The 26,856-nt window shown below is 39.1% G+C and overlaps 1 protein-coding gene across 4 annotated transcripts in view; it reads right to left on the bottom strand.

Moving 5' to 3' along the window:
• The window catches only part of DGKB (diacylglycerol kinase beta), a 449,520-nt gene that overhangs the window by 272,565 nt on the left and 150,099 nt on the right, over positions 1–26,856 (bottom strand). For all 4 annotated transcript variants that reach the window (XM_065397765.1, XM_065397766.1, XM_065397767.1 and 1 more), the window contains 3 exons: positions 22,789–22,905; positions 14,718–14,791; positions 5,606–5,680 (listed from right to left, as the gene is read on the bottom strand). In XM_065397765.1, coding sequence (XP_065253837.1) covers positions 5,606–5,680; positions 14,718–14,791; positions 22,789–22,905 — 266 coding nt within the window. The remainder of the gene's footprint in view (positions 1–5,605; positions 5,681–14,717; positions 14,792–22,788; positions 22,906–26,856) is intronic.

Raw genomic sequence — 26,856 nt, 5'->3', positions numbered from 1 at the left:
TAGAGGGAGTGAGGGACCTGCCGCCCCCGAATTGCCGCAGGTGCCGCCCCTCTCCCTTGGCCGCCCCATGCACCTGCTTGTTAAGCTGGTGCCTGGAGCCGGCCCTGAATTCTATTTACGGACCTATTTAGGAATCTATCACATAAAACAAAACAAACACAGTACAGGGCAGTATATGCTAATTAGTGATACACCACCAGTCAAACATGGATATGAAAGGATAACTCTGATGTAGAATAAATGACCTCCATTTGAGTGAAATTCATTTAACCTAATTAATGCCTGAGTCCAAACACATAGTAAAGAGGCACTGTACAAATATGTAGTAAAAAGACATCACGTGTTATAATTAGCCTACAATCTAAGTTAATGACAAGACACAGGAGGTGGATGAAACAAACAAGGATGAGTGGGGAGAGGGAAACTGAGATAAAAATGGTATGAACATGTTACATATAGATTAGGTGTGTACACAATGTAGCTCACCACCTGCCTAGCCATTAACAGACAGTGTTCTGTACACTGCACAGCAGAAATCAGTCTTAAGGAAGGATTTATTAAAAGGAAAATATCACTTTACAAATTTTGGAGAGACGTTTATAACCCATGGAAGAAACTACGGAGTTGCTTGTGGGAGGAGATTAATGTACTACAGGCTGGAAAAATAAGTTGCTGGAGTGAAGACAGTGGTTGATGATGCATGCATGTAATGGGTCTGGGTGGCAGAGCACAGCTCAGTTGTGAAATGCCTTAAAGGTGGAGATATTCAGTTTCTATTTATATTTGATATGATGGAGAAAAGGAACCAGTGAAGGGTCTCAAAGAGCAGGGTGACAGAATTGAAGCAATGAGTCAGATGATTTTGGCAGTAACTTTTTGAATGGACTTGAGACTAACAAGGTTACAGTAGTGAGGCCAGAAAGGAGGAGATTACAGTAATTTAGATGCTAATTAAAAAAAAACCTGGATGGGAGCTTTGGCACTCTGGACAGACAAGAAAGGGTGGCTCATGATTCTGTTAAAAATACTTTAATATAAACAATTCAGTTGTCAGGTAACACAGGGTATGTACTGCATATCTGTGCATTTAATACTTTATATACTCCCTTCCTTTATTGAACAACAGGGCAAACAAGTTGTTGAAAATATATACGTATGGATGAGGTTTAAGTTACACCTGCTACCATTTATTCTGAGTTTTTATCCACTTGTATTATATTCTTAGGGTTTCAGTTATGACAGCAGCAGGGGGCCATGGCAGGCTAAAGATTTTCTTTGGGTAAAACATAACTCTTTTTAAAGAGTCCTTAAGAAAAATCATGGACTCACAATTTTGTTTGGAAGGCTGTGCACCACCACCTTTACTTGGCAACTTTTGCCTTCTAAGAAACAGTTCTAGAATGTATATCTACTTCTCTGAAAGGCCCCATAGATCCCTGGATGTGTAACAACAAAATGAGCATGAACACACTGCGATAATGGATTTCAATAATCAGGGAAAAACTGTCACTCTCAAAATAGCTCTGTCATTTGTGAAGTCACAAAGGTCAAGTTGCTATAGATTTCCCACTGCACTACAGAGAAAGTTGTGAGGATTCATGCTGCAGACTTATGATGTCTTTTAAGTGGATGGTAGGGAAAGTTTTTGTGGTACAAACTTCTGTATGAATTCCTAAAAATGACATTTTACCAAATTAAGTGCTTAACACAGTTAACACAAGTACAGTTTTTGTGGACATAATTCCCATTATCAGGTATAAAATAATATAAATTAGACATTTCAAATAAAGCACTTAATGTAATATGGAGTCTTTTCAGATGGACAAAGCCTTTGAGAAATGGTGACCTCTCTACAGTGTCATATGGGTCTACAGTCCAACTTCTATTCATCCAACTAGTATTTACCTCTCTGTAAGGTGAATGATGACTGAATTTCAGATTCCTCAAGATCATTAAATCCACAATAACAGTTGTTGACAGAAGTAGAAGGCTCCAACAGAGATCTAACAACCAAACACGGAAACTCTTTTCAAGGCTAAAAACACAGGTGCTAGTCACAAATTACACAATGTATCAGCCTGGCAATTTTCATGTCACTTTGTTAACTGTGGCAGTCTATAACTGTGCAGTACCTTTTATACTTGTCTTCAGCTGCTGCATTTGCAGGGTTTTGCACCCTTATCTTTCTGCTCCCTAATAAAGAATGTCTAAACCATTAATTAATGTGCCAATGCTTAGAGAACTGCTGCTCCTAGGCTGAGCAGCAGTTGATTTTGGGAGCCTGCAGCTGGTCTTTGGTGAGAAACTAATGTCCCTGAGTCAGATGTGGTGTGATTTGTTTATTGACATCATGTATATGTTTTTATCTACACTGTGTACATGAGTGCTCTCAATCTTAAACTGAGATAGAACCAACCACACACAGCTCTGAAAACTGTAGCTTAGCCAGTCTGAGAAGCCACCAGGATGTTGTAGACTGGGACGTAGGCAGTTAGACCTAGTAGTCAGAGCAGTGGTGATCATGTCTAGTGCTCAGATCAGTGAACCAGAGGTCAGAGAGGAGACAGAGTCAAGCCAAGTGTCAGAGACGGAGTAAATAGGGGTGGGGCGTAGAAGCAGGGATCTGAAACAAGGCTGGAGGGCAGGGACCAGGAACAGGACAGGAAGGCAGGAATCAGGAACAAGGCAGGGCTCAAGAGTCAGGTGAGAAGGCATCATTCAATGTAGCAGCCATCCAGAGATTCACCTAGTTGCTAAGACAACTTTCTGTGCCTCTTTCTGGCTTAAATAGTGAATCTGAGGCAACTGAAGAGGCCATAAATCTCCTCCAGTGGGGAGCTTGGTGGATGGTGCCTATGGTGAGCTATGCTCCACTAGCCCACACTCTCTGCTGGTACAAGCAAGTGGCCGAATGGTGGCTGAAGACTGCCTGGGGACCTGTGTTTGAGACCCCTGATCGCTTACACAGGAGATCTTCTTCCATCCTCTGAACTGCTATAGAATATCTCCCTCCGAGATGACCTGAGCATTTCCCAGTCAGGATACAGAGAGCAGCAACAGATCCAACACATTGACCTCTACTAACCTGTTACTGTTCAGCAGATTCATTATCATATGCACAGTAACTGTTGTTCTAAATCTCCTTCAGAAATGCTTTGTTGAATAAGAGAGAATTAGTGGGGAAAGTTGAATCCACTGTTTCCAGAATGTATTTAAACTCTTCAAAAAATTACAGATATATGATTCCATTAATGGGCCAACCTTGACCCTGTCTCCATCTGGGCTGAGGCTCAATTGGTACTGCAGCAGCTCAATTCTGTGGATGGGCCCTCTGTGGCAATATGCTCTGGGAAAAGGCTATGGGCATTCCATCAGAGAGGTGAGGCTGAGGGATCCAGCCAGTGGGTTCTAATTGCTTCCACGGAGTGCTACAGCTTCAGACCCGTTCTGCAATCTGGGGCTTTCCTACTCTCCTGGTTCCCTTGCATATCTGTTCAGAGCTCTTAACAGCACAAAGATCCCCAGTGAAAATAAACTGAAAACTTTCAATTAATGATAACGGAACAGAAAACAACGAAAGTGCACGGTAATAATATAAATATTACGTAAGTCCGGTAAACATATCTGAAGTGAAATGAAATGCTCAATAAAACAGTCCCAAGAGAGACAATTTAAATGGATTATGGTGATCATGAAAAATGTGAATAAATAATTTAAAAATAAATATTTATGTTGCATTTATATAGCCCTTTTCGATTTAGTAATAGTGGTGGGAAGTGTATACTTCTTGATTATTTCTCGTTGTGGTATTCAACTCCCCTCCATATTTCCCTTTACTTGAAATGCAATATGTGGTAAAATTTAAGAAATGTAAAGTTTTGACTGACAATCTAAAATAATTGGCTTGTGTTTGATAAAACGCCTATGTGAAAGCAAACAAAAAATGGGTAAATTAATTAGATAATGGGTTTATTCAACTGTCTGGAGTTTCACAGAACCAACTTCCTGTAAAAGGGACAAATTATATACAGTCCACACTCTAGTGCCTGAATGAAGAAGGGCTGGTAAGAGATACCTGGAAACATATGATTATTCATTTCTATGGAATGAATAAAAAAACTTGATTAATTAAATGCAATACCTGCTTGAAAATTGATTACAAATTTCTTCAAAGAAACACTAAGTAAAACAGTTAGTTTCCCAATTAGAAGAGAAATTCAAAAAAACCTAAAAAAATACCGTTATGGTTCAAAGAGAGATGGTGTTTGTAAGTTGAGACTCCCAGTTTAGGGCTTTGAGTCTGCACTTAATACTGCCCTCTTGTGCTTATGCCTTAAAACACATTCTCTCTTTATATCATCACAAGTTATCTGACAAAATGTTACAAAGTAAAATATAAACTACAATTACTGTACAGTACACAGAGGCTCCAGACTTGGTTTGATTTTTAAGTCTCAATTAAAATTACAAAATAAGCTAAGTTTGAAGAAAGCTATTTCAGTAGCTTTAAAAATTGTCAAGTTGCTACTCAATCTGAAGTATGGGGTCTGAAGGATTATACAATTCATAAAATGGTGCAGGGTGCTCGTCATGCCCTCGTAAGATTTAGCAATAACCCCCGATATAGCATGCTATAATTTCCCAATCCATTCATGTTTGGGGTGAGTTTAATGAAAAACAAAAAAACCCCCCAAGTCCTCAAAACAATAAAAGCAAAAAGCAAAAACCTGCCTTTGCATCAGATGCAGGAGAATACTATAGGCAAGAAAAAATATGTAATGGATCCCAAAGTTTCAAGGTTTTTCTAATATATTTTTTCTCCATTCCACAGATTCTAAGTTTCTATTTTCCTTTAGAAGAAACAGCCAACACAATACAACACATTTTGAAAACCCAAGTCTTAAAAAACCTGAGCCTGATTTGCCCTCACTTGCACCAATTGTACATCAATATAAAACTGCAATGATATTAATGGATTTACACCTGATTTACATTGGCATAAAAGGAGATTCAGGCCCTGAGTCTCCAGCCTTCATAATGTAAGCAGCAATGGCAGAAAATCTTTACTATACCATTCTTAGTGACTTAAAGTCACTCTAATTGGTTAGATGCTACCCATTCTGCTCCTTCCACTGGGAGCCTGTTGGAAGTGGGAGAAGCAGGGAAGGGGCATATCAGGGGGTAGACTGGAGAACCAGTCAACTGCCGTTTTTGTTCCCAGTGGCTCCAGGACTATGGAGTGAGAAGGTGCCTTAGGGCCAGTGTCATTTTTTGGGGAAAATATTCCATAGTTAGGAGACAGAAGGAAATATTTCTACCACAGCTTTTTGAGGCTGCTCAGATATATGGAACATTAGAGGCAGTCATGAGGTGAGGGGGAAATCAGAGTACAGATTTGACACTGGGCTATCAATACCACATATATGATGTGTAGTTTTATATGTGAACATACACATATAATTTTTGTCATTTCTGCAGTTAATACATAAATATGTGCTGTTGACACATTCAAAACATACCATATCTATGTGTATCAGGCTGTTTATTTAATTATGCAGTATTTTATTAAATGAGTTCCTGGTAATGCTATTAGCCTTTGACTTACCCTGGCATTGGTCCATTTCCAGCAAGACTGTAAACTTGACGAGGATTTAAAAGGTACTGAAATTTTCTGTAAATTCTGCAGAGGAGAAAAAGTTAGGAGAAAAGTGCTTAGTAATTTTTTTTTAAATGAATAAGTTATGCTTTTGGATTATTTAAAAAAAATAAAACAAATGAAAGAAATTTGGATAAAAGAACTTAAGCAGTTAACATAAATTGTACCTTAATAAATTTAATAATTTAAGATAAAATCTCACATTATTACAATAAAGCAAATCAAATATATGAGTGTTTCTATTACAATTTATATAGCCTTGTAGATGTGCATACAGCTTTGCAGGTATAGCATTGAGACAAGGTTCAAATACAGAGTATATAAATAACAGGTGAGTAGACATCATCAGCACATGGGTGGGATAGGTATGGTGACAAAGCATGAGATGAGGCAAAAAAGCACTCGGGAAAGCATTTGGGTACAAAATTTTAGAAGCAAAATTTTATACCTTCAATTAATTATTGGCATAACATTACAGTCATAATTAATTGTGGATGCAAATGCTAGCATTTAGACATCTACTTGATTTGAGGGTGCAATCAGATGGCAAAGTAGTAGTGTTTTTACCCACAAAAAAAAACAAAATCATTTTTATTTCATTTTTATTTTTCCCAGTGTTTTATATATGGGAATTTTGTGTTGTAATAATTGGAGCTGTCATGTTCTGACCATTTATTGAAAATATGTAGGAATGCAAATGGGGAGCACCTGATAGGGCAGGCTGATCCAGAAACAGGAATCATCATGAAAAAAGTTGTGGTCATTACTAGGAGACAAAATTAGTATGAAAGTGCTGAGCAGAGGGTGCACTGGGAGAGTACAAGTATAGTAGGAGAGCGGATCAGGGATGTATGAGGCACTCATGAAGAGGCTTAAGTTAAAATTAAGTATGTTTTCCACTAATATCAATGTCACAATGGGACTTATTGATATAGTTATATAAAGATTTGTCGTATCCCATAACCAAAAATAGCCATCAAATATTTATTAGGATAAAGAAAACAATTTTCAAAAAGGTGGGCAACACATTTTTTTTTATTGTAAACTTTTTGGGACTAGCACAATGGGGTCTATGTTCATGATTAGGGTTTTAGGCACTATGATAAACAAACAAAAAACAAGTAATAACAATAATAATTTTCAGTTAAAAATTAAGGCTATGTCTCCTAAAACCAGGATACATGTTTTGTTTCACAGAATTGAATTGTTTAAATAATTCCTAGTAATGACTACAACTAGAATTGTTTCCTTGTCATAAATATTCTTTTCCACTTCTCACTCATGGATGAGAAAATTCCTCATGGAGTGGCCCTCTGACATGAGGACTGGGATCTATCATACTAATTTGAGTTCATAAAGCCTTTCCTCCTCCTTGTAATTTAAATGTATATTTCCTCAGAAAAACTGACATTTGGGAATCACACATTTTAATACTGTATTAGTTTTTTTAACCATAATATCTCTCTCTTCCTTATCTGCTCCTTTTTAAAAGTCTCTGTTTAGTTGTTTTTTTCCCCACTCTGCTCCATTTTCACCCTATTTTTCCATTAGATTTTTCCTCTCTGCTCCTTTGTCCACAGATGTTCCCCTAAGCAAAATGGGAATCTAATAACATCTGAACTGAACTTTTGAACTTACAATGTTTGAATGGTTTCAAATGAGAAAAAAACAAAGTTGCCTGTACATAATCTCTATGTACTTTTTTGTAATAAATGTGTAATTTACTAGGGTAGGAGAGGGAAAGGCTTTATATAAACAAACCTCTTAAAATATGGTCATCTGTAAATGACCATATTGAAGATTTTCTTTAAAGTACGATAATTTATCAATGCTTGTCAGTCCCTTGATAAATCACCTCACCCACTCTCACTCATTCATATTACTACAGCCCTGGTATCAGTCATGAGAGAAAGTCAATGGGTATGACTGGCTTCATCTTGCAGATGGGCAGACTACTCTGAATTATCATGATCATTACTAAACCAGACATGTGACAGGTGGATTTTAAAATGCTGTCTTTTCACAAACATTTAGCTATAAAGAGTGCAGTATCTTATTCATGAGAGAGCAAACGATTGCACTTTTAATTTGCTGGCTGGTGTACATATGTGCCACTGCTCTTTGATGGGCAGACTCTCTCCTAAGAGAGCACCAACCCAGAATAGCCAGTAGTCCAGTTAGGACACAACAGGCAATCTCTCTTTCAATGTCTGATGTTAGACCTGCTCTACTTTGTGTAAATAATTAAATATTCATTGGGCCACAGACTAGGAAACTGACTCTTTAGTCTGGTGGTTAGGGCACATCACTGGTGAGTGCCTTAAATGTTCATTTATTAGCTATTTGGGGTGGGTCATGACTCATCACCGATAGTGCTGATTTTAACTACTACCTGTGCACAGTTTACAGTGAGTCAAGTGACATTCTTACTCAATATTTTCACCACACTAATAATCTTCACCCGATCACATTGTAATGTAGAGACTAGCGAATATTCTTATCACTGCCCTCTTACTTGAACATATCCTATTCCAGCCAGTAGATATGTTCAAGTCAGCACTATCAGAATCATTCAGTGATGAGTCATGGTGAACCCACACATCTTGCTTTCTACTATTGTAACGCTAAGATTTTAATAACTTACGCCTTTATGTATGTTACTCTTTGTGCAAAAGCCAGAACTCGGGAATGATTCATTTCAGTTCATACGTTTACCAAGAAGGAGGAAGAAATTGCCTGTAAATGTTTCCCTTCATGCTAAACTATAACTGGCTGAAACAACATGAGTGATATGCTCAAGATTGGGAAATGGACAGTTAAATAATTTCTCTGCCCCAGTTTGATATGTACAGTAGCAAACAACATAATTATTCTGACATGTTCTGATCAAATAAGTTGCTTTTACATGTAGAGAAGGAGAATTAAGGCACCCTGCATTGTGACTGGGTTTGGGGGATGGAGGACTGCAGACAGAATCACGAGGCAGAGTGACAGGTAGCGCCACTGCACATAGGTCATTGGGCGGACTGCTACATTGGGCTGGGCTGACTTTCTTGGGACTAAAATCAAGTCTTTAAAAGAATAAGACAGACAATAATCTACTGAGAGGCTAAAAATCATCTCTGTAAAGGAAAGGTGACTAGACTGGGAGGAGACGTTGGTCATAAGAGTGGTGCATTGGGGCATTCATATTTAGGTGAATTTAGCTTTAAAACATCCATATTGACATGGCGAAAGGAGTAGAGCATAAGGCATAGTGAGATGTACCTTTCATTAAAAACTTTAAAAAGTAGCAACGTTTCCTGCTAGGACAGTCTGAATTCAAAAAGCATATTTTTGATACATGGTGCAGAAACAGTTGCAATGCCAAATGAGAGTTTATGAACCCATAGTAGTCATAGCTGGGACCTTGGTTGGGTAGCCACTATGAACCAAAGTTATCTGAAACAGCCAAGGTCAAACATCATCCTGTACAGCACAGACACTGAACGTGGAGCCAGCAGGAAATGTGAGTGTATGAAAGCTGATCTCCAGTGCATCCCTCTGTGCACTTGTCAAGAAAATAATTGTCCAAAATCACTTGCTGTTCAGACAAACAAAATGGCAAATGAGGAAGGGAAAACTCTAGCATCGGTTATCGCATAACATCTGTATGATTTAGTAATGATGTTACATGAGAAATGTAACCTCTAACAATAAAGATTCTTGGGAAGTAATGGGTGCCACATGTGTAGCCATTTGTCAAAAATCACTTTCTGTTGATTAAACTATTTTGTCAGTGAGGCAGTAAATCTACGTATTTTATTTACAGAAAACAGAAAGTTGCTTTGATTAGTTAGATTTTAAGGATACACATATAGAAATGTTCTCAGCTCTAGGCTGGATTCTAGAACATCTTTCAGACTAAGTGTGTTCTCAACCACTTAATTTCCATTTTACGTACACAGTATTTTTTAAATCATATGATTTGGTTTAGTATGTGAAGGCTATCTTAACATAATTGTGAAATTTGCTGCACTTCTATGTAACCTCATTTATAATGGGAATATATGTTTGGTACATGAAAAGCTTGAAATTGTCAGTTTAATCTTAATGTTATTTTCCTATTATTATTTATTTAATTGTATTTTTTTCTAATCCTTCATAAAGACATTTTCTATACAGCTGTAGTGTATCCTTGGTCCAAGCCAATGTTAAAATGTTGTAAACTGAGAGTCACTATCTAGCCCACCACTTAAAAAGAAAGTATAATTGGAGTAAGTTTCATAGTATCCTTTATTACATAAATATATCTACTAGTTCAACTTTTTTAGTTTACTGGTATATAGATTTCTTTAAAATCTCAAGAATAAAATTGTATTAAATTATATACATTTGCCAAACCACTGCTTATTGAAAAGAATTTGAATTTTATTACCTGTAATCAAGATAATACTAGACGCTGTTGAAGAAAAAAGAGGCTCCTAGCCACAGTAAATTTTGTTCTCTGAATATGTTGCCTCAACAGATCAACATGCTGTGTGAATGCCCTGTGCCAATATTCAAGAAGATACCCACTTGCCCTACTCCAAACTATTCCTCAGTCTCCTTCCCTTCAATTTCAGAAGTGTGGCTAGCATAAGAAAGGAACTAAGGGAAAGTTACAGGTATTTATAAAATTAGTTCTATAATGCTGAAACAGAAGGGTATGTGTACACTTCCCAAAAGGCTACCTGCATTGAAATGGGTTGGTACAATATGGCGAGGGGGTAGAGTCTCTGAGCACGAACTTCTACATTGCTATTTTTAGCCCCACAGCACAAGCACAAGATTCACTGCCATGGGCTTGGGATTTTTGTTTTTTTTTTGCTGTGTTCATGTACCCACAGTCTCACAGTAGAGATCCGCAGAGACAACATCATGAAGAACTATCGGATTCTTAACAAAATCTGTGACAACCTTTCTTTATTGAATGAAACTCGATTAAAAATTGTAGCTCAGCTCATCATGATCCATCAAATAAAGAAAATCCTAAGTAAAGACTGTAGAACAGCTTTCAGTAAAACATCACCTTAATCTGAGTGAGCCAAGATAATGAAATTCTAGTCTATAAAAATTAGGTATTTTTACACTACTGTAATTTCTATTTGGGGAATGTGCCATAGCTCATAAACCTTATATTTCAGCCACTTGATAGTACACTGCTGTTGCTGAAATAAGTGCACACACTAATATGGAGTCAGTATGACTAAGTAGAAAATGTTCTTCCCTCTGGACCGGAAGTTTAAGGATACAAGTCTCATGCAAGACCTAACCTAATTCCCAAATATGACATTGCAATGAAGTACTAAAGGAAAGAGTTCTTCTATAAAAGATTCCACTCTTCAGATGAGATGTTAAGCTGACACAGTATTTCCCCTTACCTCCTTCAAGTTCTTTAAAAAAAACCCACAAGTAAAAAACAAAACCGAAAAACCCTAACTACAAAAACACACCACAAGCACATTTCTTCCAAGAGACCTAAAATCACTAGTTCTCCTTTCAAATACTATTTTACTAAATAACAAAGAAATCCAGCCTCAAAAATCCTGGGACTATCAAGGGACAACAACAAACACTGCCAGTTAGTCATTGTGGTTTTGTTACATCCTATCCTCTACCTTTTAGCTATATAATGTCAGGGGCAGAAACCATGCACATGATTCTATACTGCCTCACGCTTTGAGTAGTCACATTTACACCTGTGCAAAGTGAGTGCAAAGTGGGTGTAAAGTGCTATGATTTCACTTTGCACAGGTGTAAAAGACTATACAAGGTACAAAACAGTAGAGAAAAATGCCCTATTTTGCTCTGTGCAGCCCCTGTGTTGATGCTACAGTCTAGAATTATCTGTTACCTGTCCTTGGTTGCTGTCCAGATAGCAATTCAAAAAAGGCATTCGAAGAAAATTTAAAAAGTAAAATACTATTAATACGACCAGGTCCTGAAGACTCATTCACACTTAAGATTTAATCCTTCAACACAACATGTGCCCTTAATTACATTCTTTTTATTTTTCTGAAATGTTACTTGCACTGAGATGAAATGACCACAGCAGTACACCTTAAAGATATAGAGCAAAATCCTCTTCAGAGGATATTTTGCATATGGGCCAAGAGCACAATTTCTAGCCAGATTAGGTCTGCCTATGGTGCAAAGATAGTTCCAGATTCATTTATGGACAGCCTCCTTGTGGTGATTGATTGGGAAGTCTCCATGCAGGCTATTTTAGATCAATTACTTGCCTTTGACACAATTAACCATAAATTATTGTTAACATCTGTATGGGTTATGCCAGTGATTAGCTAATTCGCTTGAGTTGCCCCATTTTTCTTTTCCCCTGAGCACTCAGATAGTAGTTTTAGTCAATTACTTTTTTGGTCTGAGAATCTCTCCAGTGGGTGCCACAGGGTTCTATTCTGCCACCTTTTGCCAATACAAATTAGGAGAGACCATTAGGGGACACGGTGAATTAACTGGGCTGTGGTGCCTTAGAATGCAGACAACACTCTGCATCACCATTTCATTAGACACAGAAGAAACAGCTGATCAGCCTTCTCAATATCTAGCCAAAACTGGGGAGTGGCCGAGACAGACAAAATTAAGGTTGGTGTTCGGGAGGTGGGGGTGAGTACTGGAGAAAAATGGCAGAGGTTATATTTACTCCTTCCCTTGACTAACAATTTGGGAGTCCTGTTGGAACTTTTGCTGCTTCTGGATATCCAAATAGCTGCAGTGCCCAAGAATGCTTTATTTAGCATTTGGCTAGAAGACTGCAACCTAGCCTTCAGGGAGTGTCAAGGCGAGATTAAGACATTGGCCCTAAAAGCACTACCCTGGCTCCTGAAGTTGCATGATGACACTAGAATTTCAGTTTTAATTGAAAATAAAATTATATTTCTAGCACTCGTGGCTTTGAAGTAAATCTTGAAAATATGATTTGAGAGTAACTGATACAGTGATTTTTGCATGTGTTGCAGATAGCCTGACAAAATAGTTTTAGGAGGTCTGAGCTGCCCCAAGCATCGTAGTGGGTGTTAGCTCTCAAACTTGCTGCTTTGGGGGGCCCAGCAGACACAACCTCGGCAGATGATTTGGGGGTGGGAAGGGGCTCTCTGCCACCACTCCGTCATGGCTCTCCTGGAGTAGTGTCTCTGCTAAGCTACAGTTACACACATGCTTAACTTAACGCATGTGAATAGTCCCATTAAAGTCAATGTCACTATTGACATACATAAAGTTAAGCACATATGTAAGTGTTTGCAGGATCAGGACTTAATACTTTAAACCCATTATTCTAATGCTTCCCTTTTGTAGTCCTCATAATATTTGGCCATTGTGGCCAGTTTTATAATGAGGGTAGAAAACTTTTTTTATTGTTCATATTAAGGGTAGATTTACATCAGAACAAAATGTATGTCTATTGCCCTTGATAGAACATAAGACTAAATGGCTAACTATTATGGGAATTATAAAGAGAATTGTTAAAATATCAAAATGAATACAAGAGATAGAAGCCCAAATTAAATTATAATACTCCTGAGGGGATTCTGCATAATGCACGTCCGCAGAAAATGTCCCCTCGCAGAATTCCTGCAGAAAATGGCAGGTAAGCAAAGGGATGCCACGCGGGGTGGGCACATTTTTTGTGGGGGATTGCCCCCCTCCAAACAGAGGAAAGGCACTGGGGGGGGGGCACACGGGATTATGTGCCACTGCCGCCACCCCCATTTTTGCAAGCACAGAGCTGCGTCTGGGCTCTGCTTTCTCTGTAGCAGAATCCCACCTCCTGGGTCCTAGTGCCAGTCATGCTCCCTTTCTGTGTACAACAATGAGTGACCGCAGTGGGGCTGGGTAAGAGGAGATGGGGGAAATGAGGGAAGGGGTGGCGAGGGGGAGAGACCATGGGAAATGAGGGGGGGTGGAATAGGTCAGGGGGAAGGGAATGTGGGAGTGAGGGTGGGGATGGAGAGGAAAAGGGGATGGGGAATCGCTGGGGTAAGCAGAGCCCGGCATGCGGCATCCCCTTGGCAACAGCTGGGGCTCCCCCATTAAACAGGCCCATTGAACTCTCACTCTGACAAGCCCTACCCCTCTACACATGGACCACTCCAACAAGACCCACACACCCAGACCTCCACCCCACTGATCCCAACCAGTTGCACATGGACCCCCACCCCATCAAGCCCCACTCCCCCAGCACCCAGACTCCCCCACTGAACCTGCCATACCCAGACCCCCCCTGCTGAGCCCCAACCACCTTCACCTGGATCCTCGCAGAGTCCCATTGCCCCTGCGCCTGGAACCCCACAATGAGCCCCTGTGCATCCAGATCTCCCACTGAGCTGCCCGCACCCGGATTGCCCCACACAGAAACCTCACACCTAGATCTCCCCACACTAAGCTCATCCACACTTGGATCCTGCTGAGATGAGCCTGCCCACCCACACCTGGTGCACTTGGTGCAGAGGGCCAGGGCCCTGGGGTATTTGTGGAGCAGGCGCAGCCCTTGCACTGTGTCAGGGTCAGGTGGAGCCTCACTGCCGAGTCCCTGTACCGAAGGAGGTGGGGGCTTCAGGCTGATCTCCCACCTCAATGCAGCCAGTGGCCTGTGCTCCCCACTGCCATGCTGGAGCCTGCACATTTATTTATTAATACAATGTGCCGAATTTTGCAGAATTTTAAAATATTGTGCAAATATTTTTTTAATTTTTTGCTGCATAATTTTTAACTTTTTGGGGCAGAATCCCCTCAGGAGTAATTATATAAATACATCACTGGATATAGTTAATATTTGGGGTCTTGAAGCAAAAATGTTGCACAGAACCCCTCTCATCACTAACTACTGTACTAATACCTCTGCTGAAAAGGATACTACGGATGTCCAAATCTAAGGCATCACACTGTTAAAATGTACTCCAAAAGTCATTCAAACTAGTTGCTCTAGATCAGTTCTTCAGGTTGTCAACTGCATTTTGACACAAAGGATCAACATATCAGAAAGACTGACACACTTTTAAAATAAAAAAAGAAAAGAGCATACCTTTCTCCTTGTTTCCCCCCACTTTTAGGGTTGACAAAAACTAAAAGTGGATGAGTTCCTGGAACCGGAGTGATCTAAAAGTAGGGAATAACACATGCCTTCATTAATGTTGTGTGTTGCATTCAATTTATCCTACAGTAGACAGAAAGCAACAAGCTTAATGCAAACTCAGGCTGTGCTCCTGTAACTGTAATCCAGTTGAAATAATTCCACAATTTGCAATAATTCCCTTTTGACTGATTTTTTTACAAATTGTGTCATTTATTATTCTCTCTCTGGCATACTGTTGTGATGCCATTTTAAACATAAGTTCCATTGAAATCAATTCAGCATTGGCACATATAAACTATATACCTAAATAAAGAATGTACACATCTGCTGATGCAAGAAATTAATGACTTTGATCTGAGAGAGCAGGTATATCCCATGGCAGAAAAGCAATAAAGAAAACACAAGGTCTCAAGAAAAAAGTGTCTTTTTAAAACAATTTAAAACTAGCATTCCCTGTCCTTTGGGGTATGTTTTCAGCCAAGTCTCCAGGTGTGTCTAAACTATGTGAAATGTTGAACCTAAAGGTTACATCACAAGATGATCAGTATTTTTTTTATGTTACTAACCCTCACTAATTGAAATGGCATAAAACCATGCATTTTTTTTTAAAAGTGTAGCAATCAGTACCAGTCAAAGATAGAAATACTAATATTGGAGAAGTGAATGCTCTCTATCTGCTTCCCCTCCCTCAGTTGGGGATGTAACATAATAGATATTGACATCAGTTTTTAGCTTAGAAGCAAAACTATCACCACCTTAGTAGACAATATAATTGCTCTGCACTTTCAGATATTATGGGGCACATCCTCAGCTGATGTAAATTATCATAGCTTGATTGACATAAATGAATTTATGAAAATATTCATCAGCTGAGGATCTGATCCTGTATCCCTTTTCAATCCATTAAGCAACAGTTTTACATTAAAGTTCTCCACACCATTTTATACAAACATTACATGAAAAAACACCTTAAACGAACATTAAGGTTGTAAAGTTGAGCACTCACAAGTTAGCAAAAGCCAGTATTAAGAATGTCCCTGCTCTCAGCTGTAATGTCTGATCCCCGTGGCAAAGTCCTGTTCCGCTCCTGTAGCCCTGGGCTGGAGCATATTCAGTGCAGATGGAATCTTCAGGGAGTTTATTTGCTAAACTTTAGCAAGTCTCCACTGAGTATGTACAAACTGAGATTTTTCAAAGGTTTATAAATTGGCCAGATTAGGTTGATTTTTGAAGGAGCCAGCAAAAAGCACATACTGAATACAAAAATCAGTTTCTCTATCAAAATTCAAGTCCTTGCTCCAAAGCACTGAGGCACTAGTGCTTCTAATGAAATAACTGTACTTTTTTTTAAAAAAAATGGCAAAATAAAGTATTTCTCCTTAATATTATTCTCTGAAATGGTGAAACCTTTTCAGTGAAAACTTCCAAAATATTCAGTCTAAGACAGACATATACCATGGAAAAATTCAGTTAAAGTTTGATAATGCAATAAGCAACTGAAAAAAGGTCTTACAATGTAAAGTGTCAGGCAACCTTACCTATAGATAGCACTACCAGTTCCACCTATAATTATATACAGAGTGGATCTGATTCTGATCTAATTTACACCAGGGTAAAGTCCAGTGAAGTCAACGTAGTTACCCAAGTGTAAAACCAATACAACATCAGAAGCAGGCCCAATATACCTATACAGAGTATGCATTGGATGTTTGTGCATCAATATACTTTGGATATAAAATTGCAGGATATATTAAGGATTGTCATATATTTATTTCTTATCTATAATTTTAATTAATTTTAGTTGTTTAGTCCAATTCCAGTGATGTTTGTTCCTGTGAACCAATGATACTCATTGTGACAAAGATGGACTACCTATCTGAAATCCCTTAGGACTCAGGTTAATTAATGAGACTCATCTTAAGGTTACACATGATCTATTACTTCCTCTAATTAGAAATAATAATCCTGATCATTATGCTGGTTAGCTAGAAAGAAGTAAGATTAATGTGCTTAACTATGATTAATAGTCTTCTCTAAGTAGCACAGATCCTCAATGCCACTGAGTTACCTGCACTTTCTTCTGTGATTATGTTTTTTTCTTGATACTTTTCTAAACAAAAAAATAAATCTCATAGATGCTATTATTTCCCTTTCAAAGCTTTTATATTTCAAAGTCCAACCATATTATCATAGGTAAAAGTTCTTGGACCATCTAAATAGCCTAATAATCAATTTCTATTCTATTCCATTCTGAAAAAAATAAGGTCTCTTTCAATTAATTCCTTATAGCTTTTCTAAATGACTTTTCTAAATAATGTAGACATTTCCAGATAATTCAAAATGCAACCTGAGATTTAGACTAAATTAGTGAACATTTTCATGCCTTAATTTAATTTAAAGAAGGCCTTCCTGAAGTTATAGAACAGGTCACTTAAATTATCTGGGCCCAATCCTGCAGTAGAAGTCTTGCCATTGTTTTCAATAGGAGAACACCAGATATATCTTTAAAATGAGAAGCATACTACCAATCTCACAGAAATGTTGTGAGGCTCTGTTAATGTTTATATAGTGTTTTGAGACTATAAAACAGTAAATAAGTGCCAATTATTAAGTTTTCTGCTCCAAATATTTGTCTTCCAAGTTAAACTGCCTGAACACCTGTTTTGAGTAAATTACTGATGGCAGTTTCTATATTTTATAGGGAGATGGCAACATTATAAAATAAAAATTTTGTCTTGGATTATTATTGATCCAACGAAGTATAAGCATTTGTTATCTAACGGTGTAATTAAGTAGTAAAAATACACATTAACCTTAATTACCCAGCTACAAAAATTTAGCATCAGAGTTTCTTTATACAGAAAATTAGGACAACAATATGAATGGACAATTTACTATATTTATTAACCAAATCTGAGTCCTTATATAAACGTTGTTAGGAAGAATTATAAAATAAGTTCAAAAATTAAAACCCTCACAGATCTGGAGAATCGCATAGATCCATAGACTTTACAACCAAAAGGACCATCATGATCATCTACTCTGACCTCCTGCACATCACAGACCACAATACCTCACCCGTCCACCCTGTAATAGACCCATAGCATCTGCCTGAGTTACTGAAGTCTTCAAATCTTGATTTAATGACTTCAAGTTATAGAGAGTGCATCATTTACTCTAGTTTAAACCATGCTGCAGAGCAAAGTGAAAACCTCCCAGAGTCTCTGCCACTCTGACCTGGGGGAAAATTCTTCCCCGACTCCATATATGGCAACCAGTTAGACCCTGAGCAGATGGGTGAGACCCACCAGTCAGAAACCTGGGAAAGAATTCTCTGTACTAACTCAGAGCCCTCCCCATCTAGTGTTCCATCTCCAGCCATTTGAGGTATTTGCTGATAGCAGTCATGGATGGACCATATGGCATTTTAGGCACTCTCATCAACTATCCCCTCCATAAACATACCAAGTTCACTCTTGACACACATTAGGTTTTTGCCCCCACTATGTCCCTTCAAAGGCTGTTCCAGAACTTCACTCCTTTGATGGTTAGAATCCTTTGTCTAATTTCAAGCCTAAACATATTGATGGCCAGTTTATATCCATTTGCTTTTGTGCCACATTAGCCCTTAACTTAAATGACTCCTCTCCCTCCCTGGTGTTTATCGCTCTGATGTATTTATAGAGAGCAATCATATCTCCCCTCAGCCTTTGTTTTCTTAGGCTAAACAAGCCAACCTCTTTAAATCTCCTCTCATAAGGTAGGTTCTCCATTCCCCTAGTCATCCTAGTAGTCCTTCTCTGCACCTGTTCCAGTCTGAATTCATCTTTCTTAAACACGGAAGACTAGAACTGCACACAGTATTCCAGATGAGGCTGTGACAGGTTGGACTCCTTGAGATACCACTGAGCCCGCCTCTTATGCCAGTTTGGGCACCCTTTTTACCTGTCTTGCTGAGTCAGGCTATTAAACCTCCTCCAACACACACAGAGGCAGGGCTACACCCAACTGCAGAACGAAACAGACATTGAGATCAGTTCTGGGAAGGCTCAGTTTCAGGGACTTGCCTCAGCACACAGGTGTCCACCTCCACTGGAGTGCAGAGCCAAAGATATATTATAAAATCCGCCTCTTCCCTCAATGTGGAGGAAGCTATGCAAAACTTCTCCCCCCACACACACCCAGTTAGAAATTGCAGAAACTGGGTTTAATAATAAACAAAACACATTTTATTAACTACAAAAGGCAGATTTCAAGTGGTAAAAGGGGTAGCAGATAGAACAAAGCAGATTACTAAGCAAATGAAACCAAACACGCAAACTAAGCTAGTTTCACTAAAGAAATTGTTACAAATAGAATTTCTCACCCTAGATATTGTTGCAGGCAGATTACAGGAAGTCTTGAAAGGCAACTGCACTGGTCTCCCTCTTGAGACCTCAAGTATTATTACTCACAAGTGAGATGCCCTTTTAACCCAGCTTGGGTTCAACCCTTCTCCCCCACCCCATTCAGTTCTTGCCTCCAGGTGTTTTTCAGTGTCTCTTTGGGTGGGGAGGCAGAGGAGAACCATAATGATGTAATTCCCCTGCCTTATATAGTTCTTGTGCAAGGAGGGAACCCTTAGTCTTCTAGTGAAAAACCACTGGCATTCCAAAAGGGGAGGGGATAGCTCAGTGGTTTGAGCATTGGCCTGCTAAACTCAGGATTGTGAGTTCAATCCTTGAGGGGGCCATTTAGGGATCTGGGGCAAAAATCTGTCTGGGGATTGGTTCTGCTTTGAGCAGGGGGTTGGACTAGATGACCTCCTGAGGTCCCTTCCAATCCTGATATTCTATGATTCTAAGTACCGGTGACTCAGCCGCCTGTCTCTGCATGGCTGTGGCAGCCATTGCTCGTAGACTGTCTCCAGCGTCCACAGGAAGACTAACCTCTTTCAGAGTCCATTGTCTCTGATAATGGCCCATTAGCCCTGTCTGGCTTTTCCACTGTTGTACCTGAAGGGCTGGTTGGGGTTGACACCCAAAGTAACACATTTGAAATACAGATATATAGTTAATATTCCTAACTTCAGATACAGAAATGATACAGGCATACAAATTGGATAATTATATTCAGTAAATCATAACCTTTCCAAACATATCTTACATGAGCCAGCTTGCATAAAGTATATCTCAGTTATGTCATATATGTATCATAAGCATATATTCATAAAGAATATGGAGTGAAATGTCACAGAGGCCTTGTACAATGGTAATAACACCTCTCTTTCTCTACTGGAAATACCTCTCCTGATGCATCCTAGTATTTCTTGAGCCTTTTTTCATGCCCACATCATATTGGCAATTCATAGTCATCCTGCGATTGACAAGGTCTTTCTCTTGCTCTGTTGCTTCCAACTGATACGTCCGAAGCTTATAGCAAAAATTCTTGTTGTTAGTCCCTAAATGCATGACCTTGCATTTCGCACTAGTAAATTTTGTAAGGTCATGTAAAACCATGTTGTATTTTATCCCAATTACCATTTACCTCTGTGTCCTTAACTACTTTCTCTTTCAAAATTTGTTCCAAGACTTTGCATACAACTGAAGTCAAACTAATGGGACTGTAGTTTCCTGGATCACTTTTTCTTCCTTTCTTAATTATAGGTACTATATTTGCAATTCTCAAGTCACAGGGCACAACCCCTGAGTTTACAGATTTATTAAAAATCCTTGCTATTGAGTTTGCAATTTCATGTGCCAGTTCCTTTTTAATATTCTTGGATGAAGATTATCTAGGTCCCTGATTTGGTCCCATTAAGTTGTTTGACTTCCCCCTCAGATGTAGTAATTTCTACTTACATATCCTCATTTCCATTAGCCACCTGCTACTGCCCCCCAAACTCCTCATTATTCTTATTAAAAACTGACGCAAAGTATTCGGTTGGGTGTTGGACTATACCTATATTATCTTTAATCTCCACCCATCCTCTGTCCTTAGTGGTTCCAGTTCTTTCCTTGTTTTCTTCCTATGGCTAAAGTATCTTTTATTGTTGGTTTTAATTTCCTTTGTAAACTCCAACTCTGCTTGGCTTTTGGCAGTTCTCACTTTTCCCCTACACCTTCTGACCTCCAGTAGGTAGCTTTCCTTTATGATCCATCTCTTCTTACATTCCTTGCAGGCTTTCTGCTTTCTCTTAATATTTTGTTTGAGACGCTTGTTCAGCCAGTTTTGTCTGCAACTCTTCCCTACAAATTGTTTCCCTTTGCTTGGGATGAAGACTCTAGATAGTTTCTCCAATTCTGTCTTAAAGTAATTCCAAGCCTCATCCACATTCAGATTCTTGACTTCAGTCCAGTTAACTTCCCTAACTAATTCTCTTAATTTTTTTAAAATTGCCGTTTTAAAATCAAGGCCCCCAGCTGCAGATGTAATTTTAGCTTACACTGCGTTAAGTCATGATCACTCAAACCAAGGTTGCCCTCCTAGTAATTCTCGCTACTTATCGATACTAAATTTATAATAGCATCCCCTCTTGTTGGTTCAGTGACTATTTGGTGAAGAAATCTGTTGGCTATCATATCCAGGAATATCTGGGTTCTATCATTATTAGTAGCACTTGTCCTCTTGTCTATATCTGGGAAATTAAAGTCTCCCATAATCACACAATTCCCAGCAGTATTTATTTCATTAAAAATGTTAAAGAAGTCTCTGTCCTTATACAAATCAGATCCTGGAGGTCTGTAGCAGTCCCCAAGCCCCATCCCACTGTTGCCTTTCTTCCCCAAAGTTATTTGATTTTATCCCTTACACCAAACAGATTTCATTTTATTCCTTACACCAATTCTATTTTCTTTATAGTCTACCTCACCATTGGTATACGATACTACTCCACCATCTTTACCTTTATCTCTATCTTTCCTGAGCAGCACATACCCGTCAATACCTGTATTCCAAGCATGACTACTATTCCACCGTGTTTCCATTACCCCTATATATCTGGTTCTAGTTCTAGCATTTTGTTACACAGGCTCCTTGCATTGGTGTACAGGTATCACAGTTGTCTCTGCTTGGCTTCACCCAGATTCCTTGTCCAAGTAGGTACAGTCATTTTACTGCCAACTGCTGCAGCACCACATGAGGAAAAAGGGGGACTTTGAAGTACACAGGATGAACCAAGCCATTTAAGACTTTAAAAGTTAAACCAATACCTGAAACTGCACCTTAGTGCTTCTGAAAATTCCAACAGAAACACCCTAATGGGCCCTACGGTGCAACTGGGTCACGTAGATTCCAAGAAACAGCTTCCTGGCCAAACAAATAATAAAAGTACTTTTCATCACTAGCACTAGCAGGGTGTTCTAAAGTAGTAAAGAATCCAATAAATCCCCAAGCTTTGAACCTGTCTTACAAAATGCAGGTAAACTCCCTCAACCAAAGGCGCAGATATCACTTTTGCCATATCTTCCGGTTGTTTCCCAGACCTACTACTATAAACTCAGGCTCATATGGACAAAGCCTCAGCAATTTTGCCTTCAACCAAGCTTGAATACTGGTAAGAAACATGGTATTACTCTATTATTGTTCATATAGTTCCCATGTGTGTGCATGGTGCTTTACAAAATAAATTAAAATGGAGTCCCTTCACCATGTATCAGATAAATGGAAACACAGAGCTTAGTGTTATCTGCAAAGTATGGACAACATAGGCTGTACAATCAGCTACTGAGGGGCTTGAATCATGCTTCAGCCTGGTACCGGAACATTTTTGTGGCTAAAAATACTTTAAGAGCTTCAGAAGTTCCACCTGTCTCATTCTAGAGAGCTGAGAACCAGGAATGAGAATCTTGCACAGATTACATTCTTAGAGAAGGAAACATTTACATTATTGTAAGGTAAATGGTAGTATTTTCCAATATTTAGAAGAATTGGAAATATTCATACCATACTGTAGGAAATGGTTCCTTTTTAAGGTTGCTCAGTGTATTGTCTTCTCTTAACCTATAAATGCCATATAAAACAACAACAACCACCACCACACCTGAAGTCCTTGTCCATCTACAGTGACAGAATTTGCTCTTTGCATCTTAGTCCGTTCTCCCAATTTGTTCATTTGCTGGGGGCAACTCTTTTCTTTTTTCATAGTTGCCTGTCTTTCCTAGAAGAAAAGTACAAAAGGGCATTTTAACATGGAATACAAGTTTACTCTAGCTGACGTAGTGGAACCACGTACTAGCTTTTCCACTAGAGGCAAACATTCAGATCCTGCATTAGCAAAATGAGATCTCGGTCAAGTCACTATGTGATGTTTGGGTACTTCACACAACATCTATTTATGTGCCTAGACGTGCCACAGAGACTAGGCAATAGATAGATGACAACTGTCCAATCACAAAACAAATGCAATGGTGTGAAAGATAATCTGACATTGTATTATCCCCATCTGCCAGGTCTAGGTTCTCTAACGTGGAAGCTAATCAGATAAAATCCTAATAATTTAAAATGAAATTCTTTAACAGATCACTAATCTCTAGAAAACTGTTTCTGATGCAGGACAGACAGTTTTTTGAGGGCACTTTCATTGGGTACTGGCAAAATATACTTATACTTTCAGGTACTGTAATAAACTGACTATATAGATTTAAGAGAAATCTTTTATCAAAGATACATTTTGTGGAATAGGGAAACAATATACAGAGAGCATAGCTAACCTACATCAGACTTCTAAGAGGTTGGCAACTTCTGATAATATTGATGCATAGGGCATATGGGTGGTTGAAAGGCAGAGAAGATACAACTCTTTAGAAAGAGAAATACTGTGAGATTTGACAACCAGATTTTCAACTGTTTATCAACTAGTTTCACCAAACTTTGTGATACCATTAAAATTAAAAAGAGGCAGAATTCTACTTATTCTATTTATAAAATAGATCCATCATGTCCTTTTTCATATGTCCACAAAATACAATGCAAAATGATATGGCAGATCTTGATTACTTAAAATCTGTGTCCCCAATCCTGGGCTGTGCTCCATTAATTTTATATCACTCCAGACATGCAAAGGGGCTTTAAACTAGCCAGGGGATTAGACTGGCACAGAACTACCTCAGCAGGAAACCACATGAAGGGCACTTTTGTGCCACTACCCTCACTCCCCCCAACTGTGCTCAATAAGCAATGTATTAAATGCCACAGCTTATGTTACATACTGGGGCAAATCAATCCCTGGGGTACTTGCAACAAAGCCAATGGGGTTTCACTGCAATTATTTTGTCCCATTCTTTCTAAAGGAGTTTAAACTAATTAGTAAGAGATTTTGACACAGATTCTCTGGCATAGCTGACAGGCATTCAGCTTAGTACAATGCCTGAACAGCACTATTGTTATTGGGGTTTAGCTGGGGGGCAGCAGTGGCTTTGTACCATCATTGTGTTCCCAAAATTAGGGGCTGGGCAGAGGTCATTCTTGCCCTGGCAGAAATTAGTGCTCCTAGTTGCCTCAGGATGCTCTAAGTTGTACCTGGCTGCCTATGGCCACAAAGAGACCTTTTCAGCAGGGAGGGATTGCTGAAGGACAGTAGCATTCTGACTTCCAATAGGAGCCTACAGGTGTATAGCACAGAACAGATATGGCACTCTATACTTGCTGGATATTTTCCCTATACAGGGAGAATCTTCAAGAGGCCAGTTCAGTTGGATGTTTTGGCCTTCTGGATGTTTTGCACTTCTGTACCAGTACAATAGGATTATAGTGGGCTGGGAAGGGGCTCCCTGCACCGTCCATTGTTTACCCTCCGGCACTTGGGGAAGCTTTCTGAGGCAACCGCACAGGGATGGAGGATTGGCTCCTCCTCTTCCCTTCCCCTTGTGAGGAAGGAGGATCTGTCTGGAAAGAGGGCCAGTCTCTCAGACAGCCCCTGGATATTCAGCTCTAAGGGCTTAGTCTCCCAGAGTATATTACCCCTTCGTGGGGTTTACTTTCTACCCCTCTTCCTGGCGCATATTGCTTTGCTGTCAATCAGAACGGTTTCGGGTTTAGTGCATCTTGTGACTGTTTCCTCCTCTGCTGAACTACTTCTGTTACCCTCAGTCTCTGGGTGGAGCAGCCTTCTTCCTGTTCACCACCCCCTCCAGTGGTAAGTTCCCCCTTTTAATCTCCTGCCCCTTCAAGGTGCATCTTGTTAGTGTGGAACATGCCCAGAAGAGCTTGTTAGTCTCCTCCATACCAGTGTGAGGACATGCCCCTTCACAGGGCCCAAGAATCTGGCACGTAACTTCGTTGTTTTAAATATCAAAGTACATTTAATGATTATTCAAGTGACAGATTAACAGTGTTGGCCAGGCATTGTACAAGCTTACCTGAACAACCTTGGCAATGCATCTCAGCACTGACCTGCAAAACACACACACTCTGTGTTGCCCCTAAGACTGTCAACAGTGCATGGCTTTTATGATTTTTACAAATTGGGACCAGGATGAGACAACCAATCTGATTTTCATTTTTTAGCTAACACAAGAGTTAAACTCAGGTATGCCTTGCACAAATCCACTGTGCCACTCACTCTAGTATTTTTTAAATGGGAAATCTGTTAGTGCTATGAGCAAAGAGAGACAATTTCAAATATTAAAACAAATTTTGCACAACAAAAAACATTCTAAACAACTTTGGAAATAATTATCATCATCAACATCAATCACTCAAAAATTAATAAGAACTACATGAAGAGAAAATACCTGAGTTAAGTAGGATTTTGTAATACCTTGGTGCAAAAGATCAAATATGGCTATTGATGTTGCAGTATTTTCAAATCTCAAACCATCTGTGGCTGATATACAAAAATGGTTTAAGGACAGAAGTCAGGGGATTGGGGAGAATTCAAATTCTAAATAGTGTTAAATTGAGCAACATATTGTATAGTAACTCCAGAACTCTGAAGATAAGGAAAAGGGGTAAAATCTAACATATAAAGGGGGAAATAATTTTAAAAGAGAGAAAATAAATTATTTTTAAAAATAGGTCTATTCCTAATATGTGCTGTTAAAAATCTCTTTTTACACCATGCTGTTTCTCAGAGAAAAAGTATTTTTACATTGCTGAGAATGGTCTTGACAAAAGCGATGTTTACCACAATGCCCAAACCTGCTGTTATTGATCATTCACAAACTAGAAGCAGCAAGTGATGATTACCTCAAGCACAGTTGTTGGTTTTTTTTTTTTTAATCCCAGCGTGAGACACAGATAACAGCAAAGCCCCTCAGTTGGCACTATGACTGATACTTCCATTTCCAGCAACCTCCTTTATCCAGCTTGTATTACTTGTGGTCTGGGTTAGAGAACAATTTGCCTAACTGAACAAGAAAGCTTCTCCTGCACAGTTATACTATAAAATTTCTCCATACACTGGAAACAGAAAAATCTACAGGCTTGAAGAGAAATATAGGAGTTTTCTATAGCATCTCTATACCCTATAGAGTATAATGGAAAATTTATATTCCTGCTATAGAACTCCATTAGAGGTTATGAAAATCTACAGAACAGACATTATCTACTATAATCTATTGTTTTACAGTGATTTCTAAAAATGTATATTTATTTTGTATTAACTTCTACAGGACATTCCCACAAGGGACTGCCTCAGTGAATCTAATGCCTGCTTCAAAAACGGTGTTGCAATACATCCATCAATCCTGCAACTCTAAACATCTCAAATGTACAGAACCAAAACAGTGTTTCTCTATTATGGGCACCTGCTGTCACTTTTCCAAGTGATGGTGGCGTCACGTTGCTGGGGCAGGGATGTAGTGGCAGAACCAGAGTGAGTGGCATGTTGCAGTGTGCTTAGGATCATGAATTGCCTTATTTTGGTCTGTCATGTACACAGGCTAGCCTATACTCAGCAATCTCTGTACTTCCTGCCATCTATCTTAGATATAGGACATATAGGACACCAGAGTATGTCACTGGGTGCCAGAAGAGTGTCCTCTCTGTAATGTTTTGGAAGGGGCAGATAAGGGACTGTCCACCTTCTATTCCACACTCCTGCTGCTAGGCACAGGTTTTTTATGTGCGTTGCACCAACAAGGATCTGGCTCATAGTAGAAATACATTT

This window comes from Emys orbicularis, chromosome 2 (assembly GCF_028017835.1).
Source record: "Emys orbicularis isolate rEmyOrb1 chromosome 2, rEmyOrb1.hap1, whole genome shotgun sequence".
In the NCBI taxonomy this organism is placed as follows: Eukaryota; Metazoa; Chordata; order Testudines; family Emydidae; genus Emys; species Emys orbicularis.
This window is presented reverse-complemented; position numbering and strand designations above follow the sequence as displayed.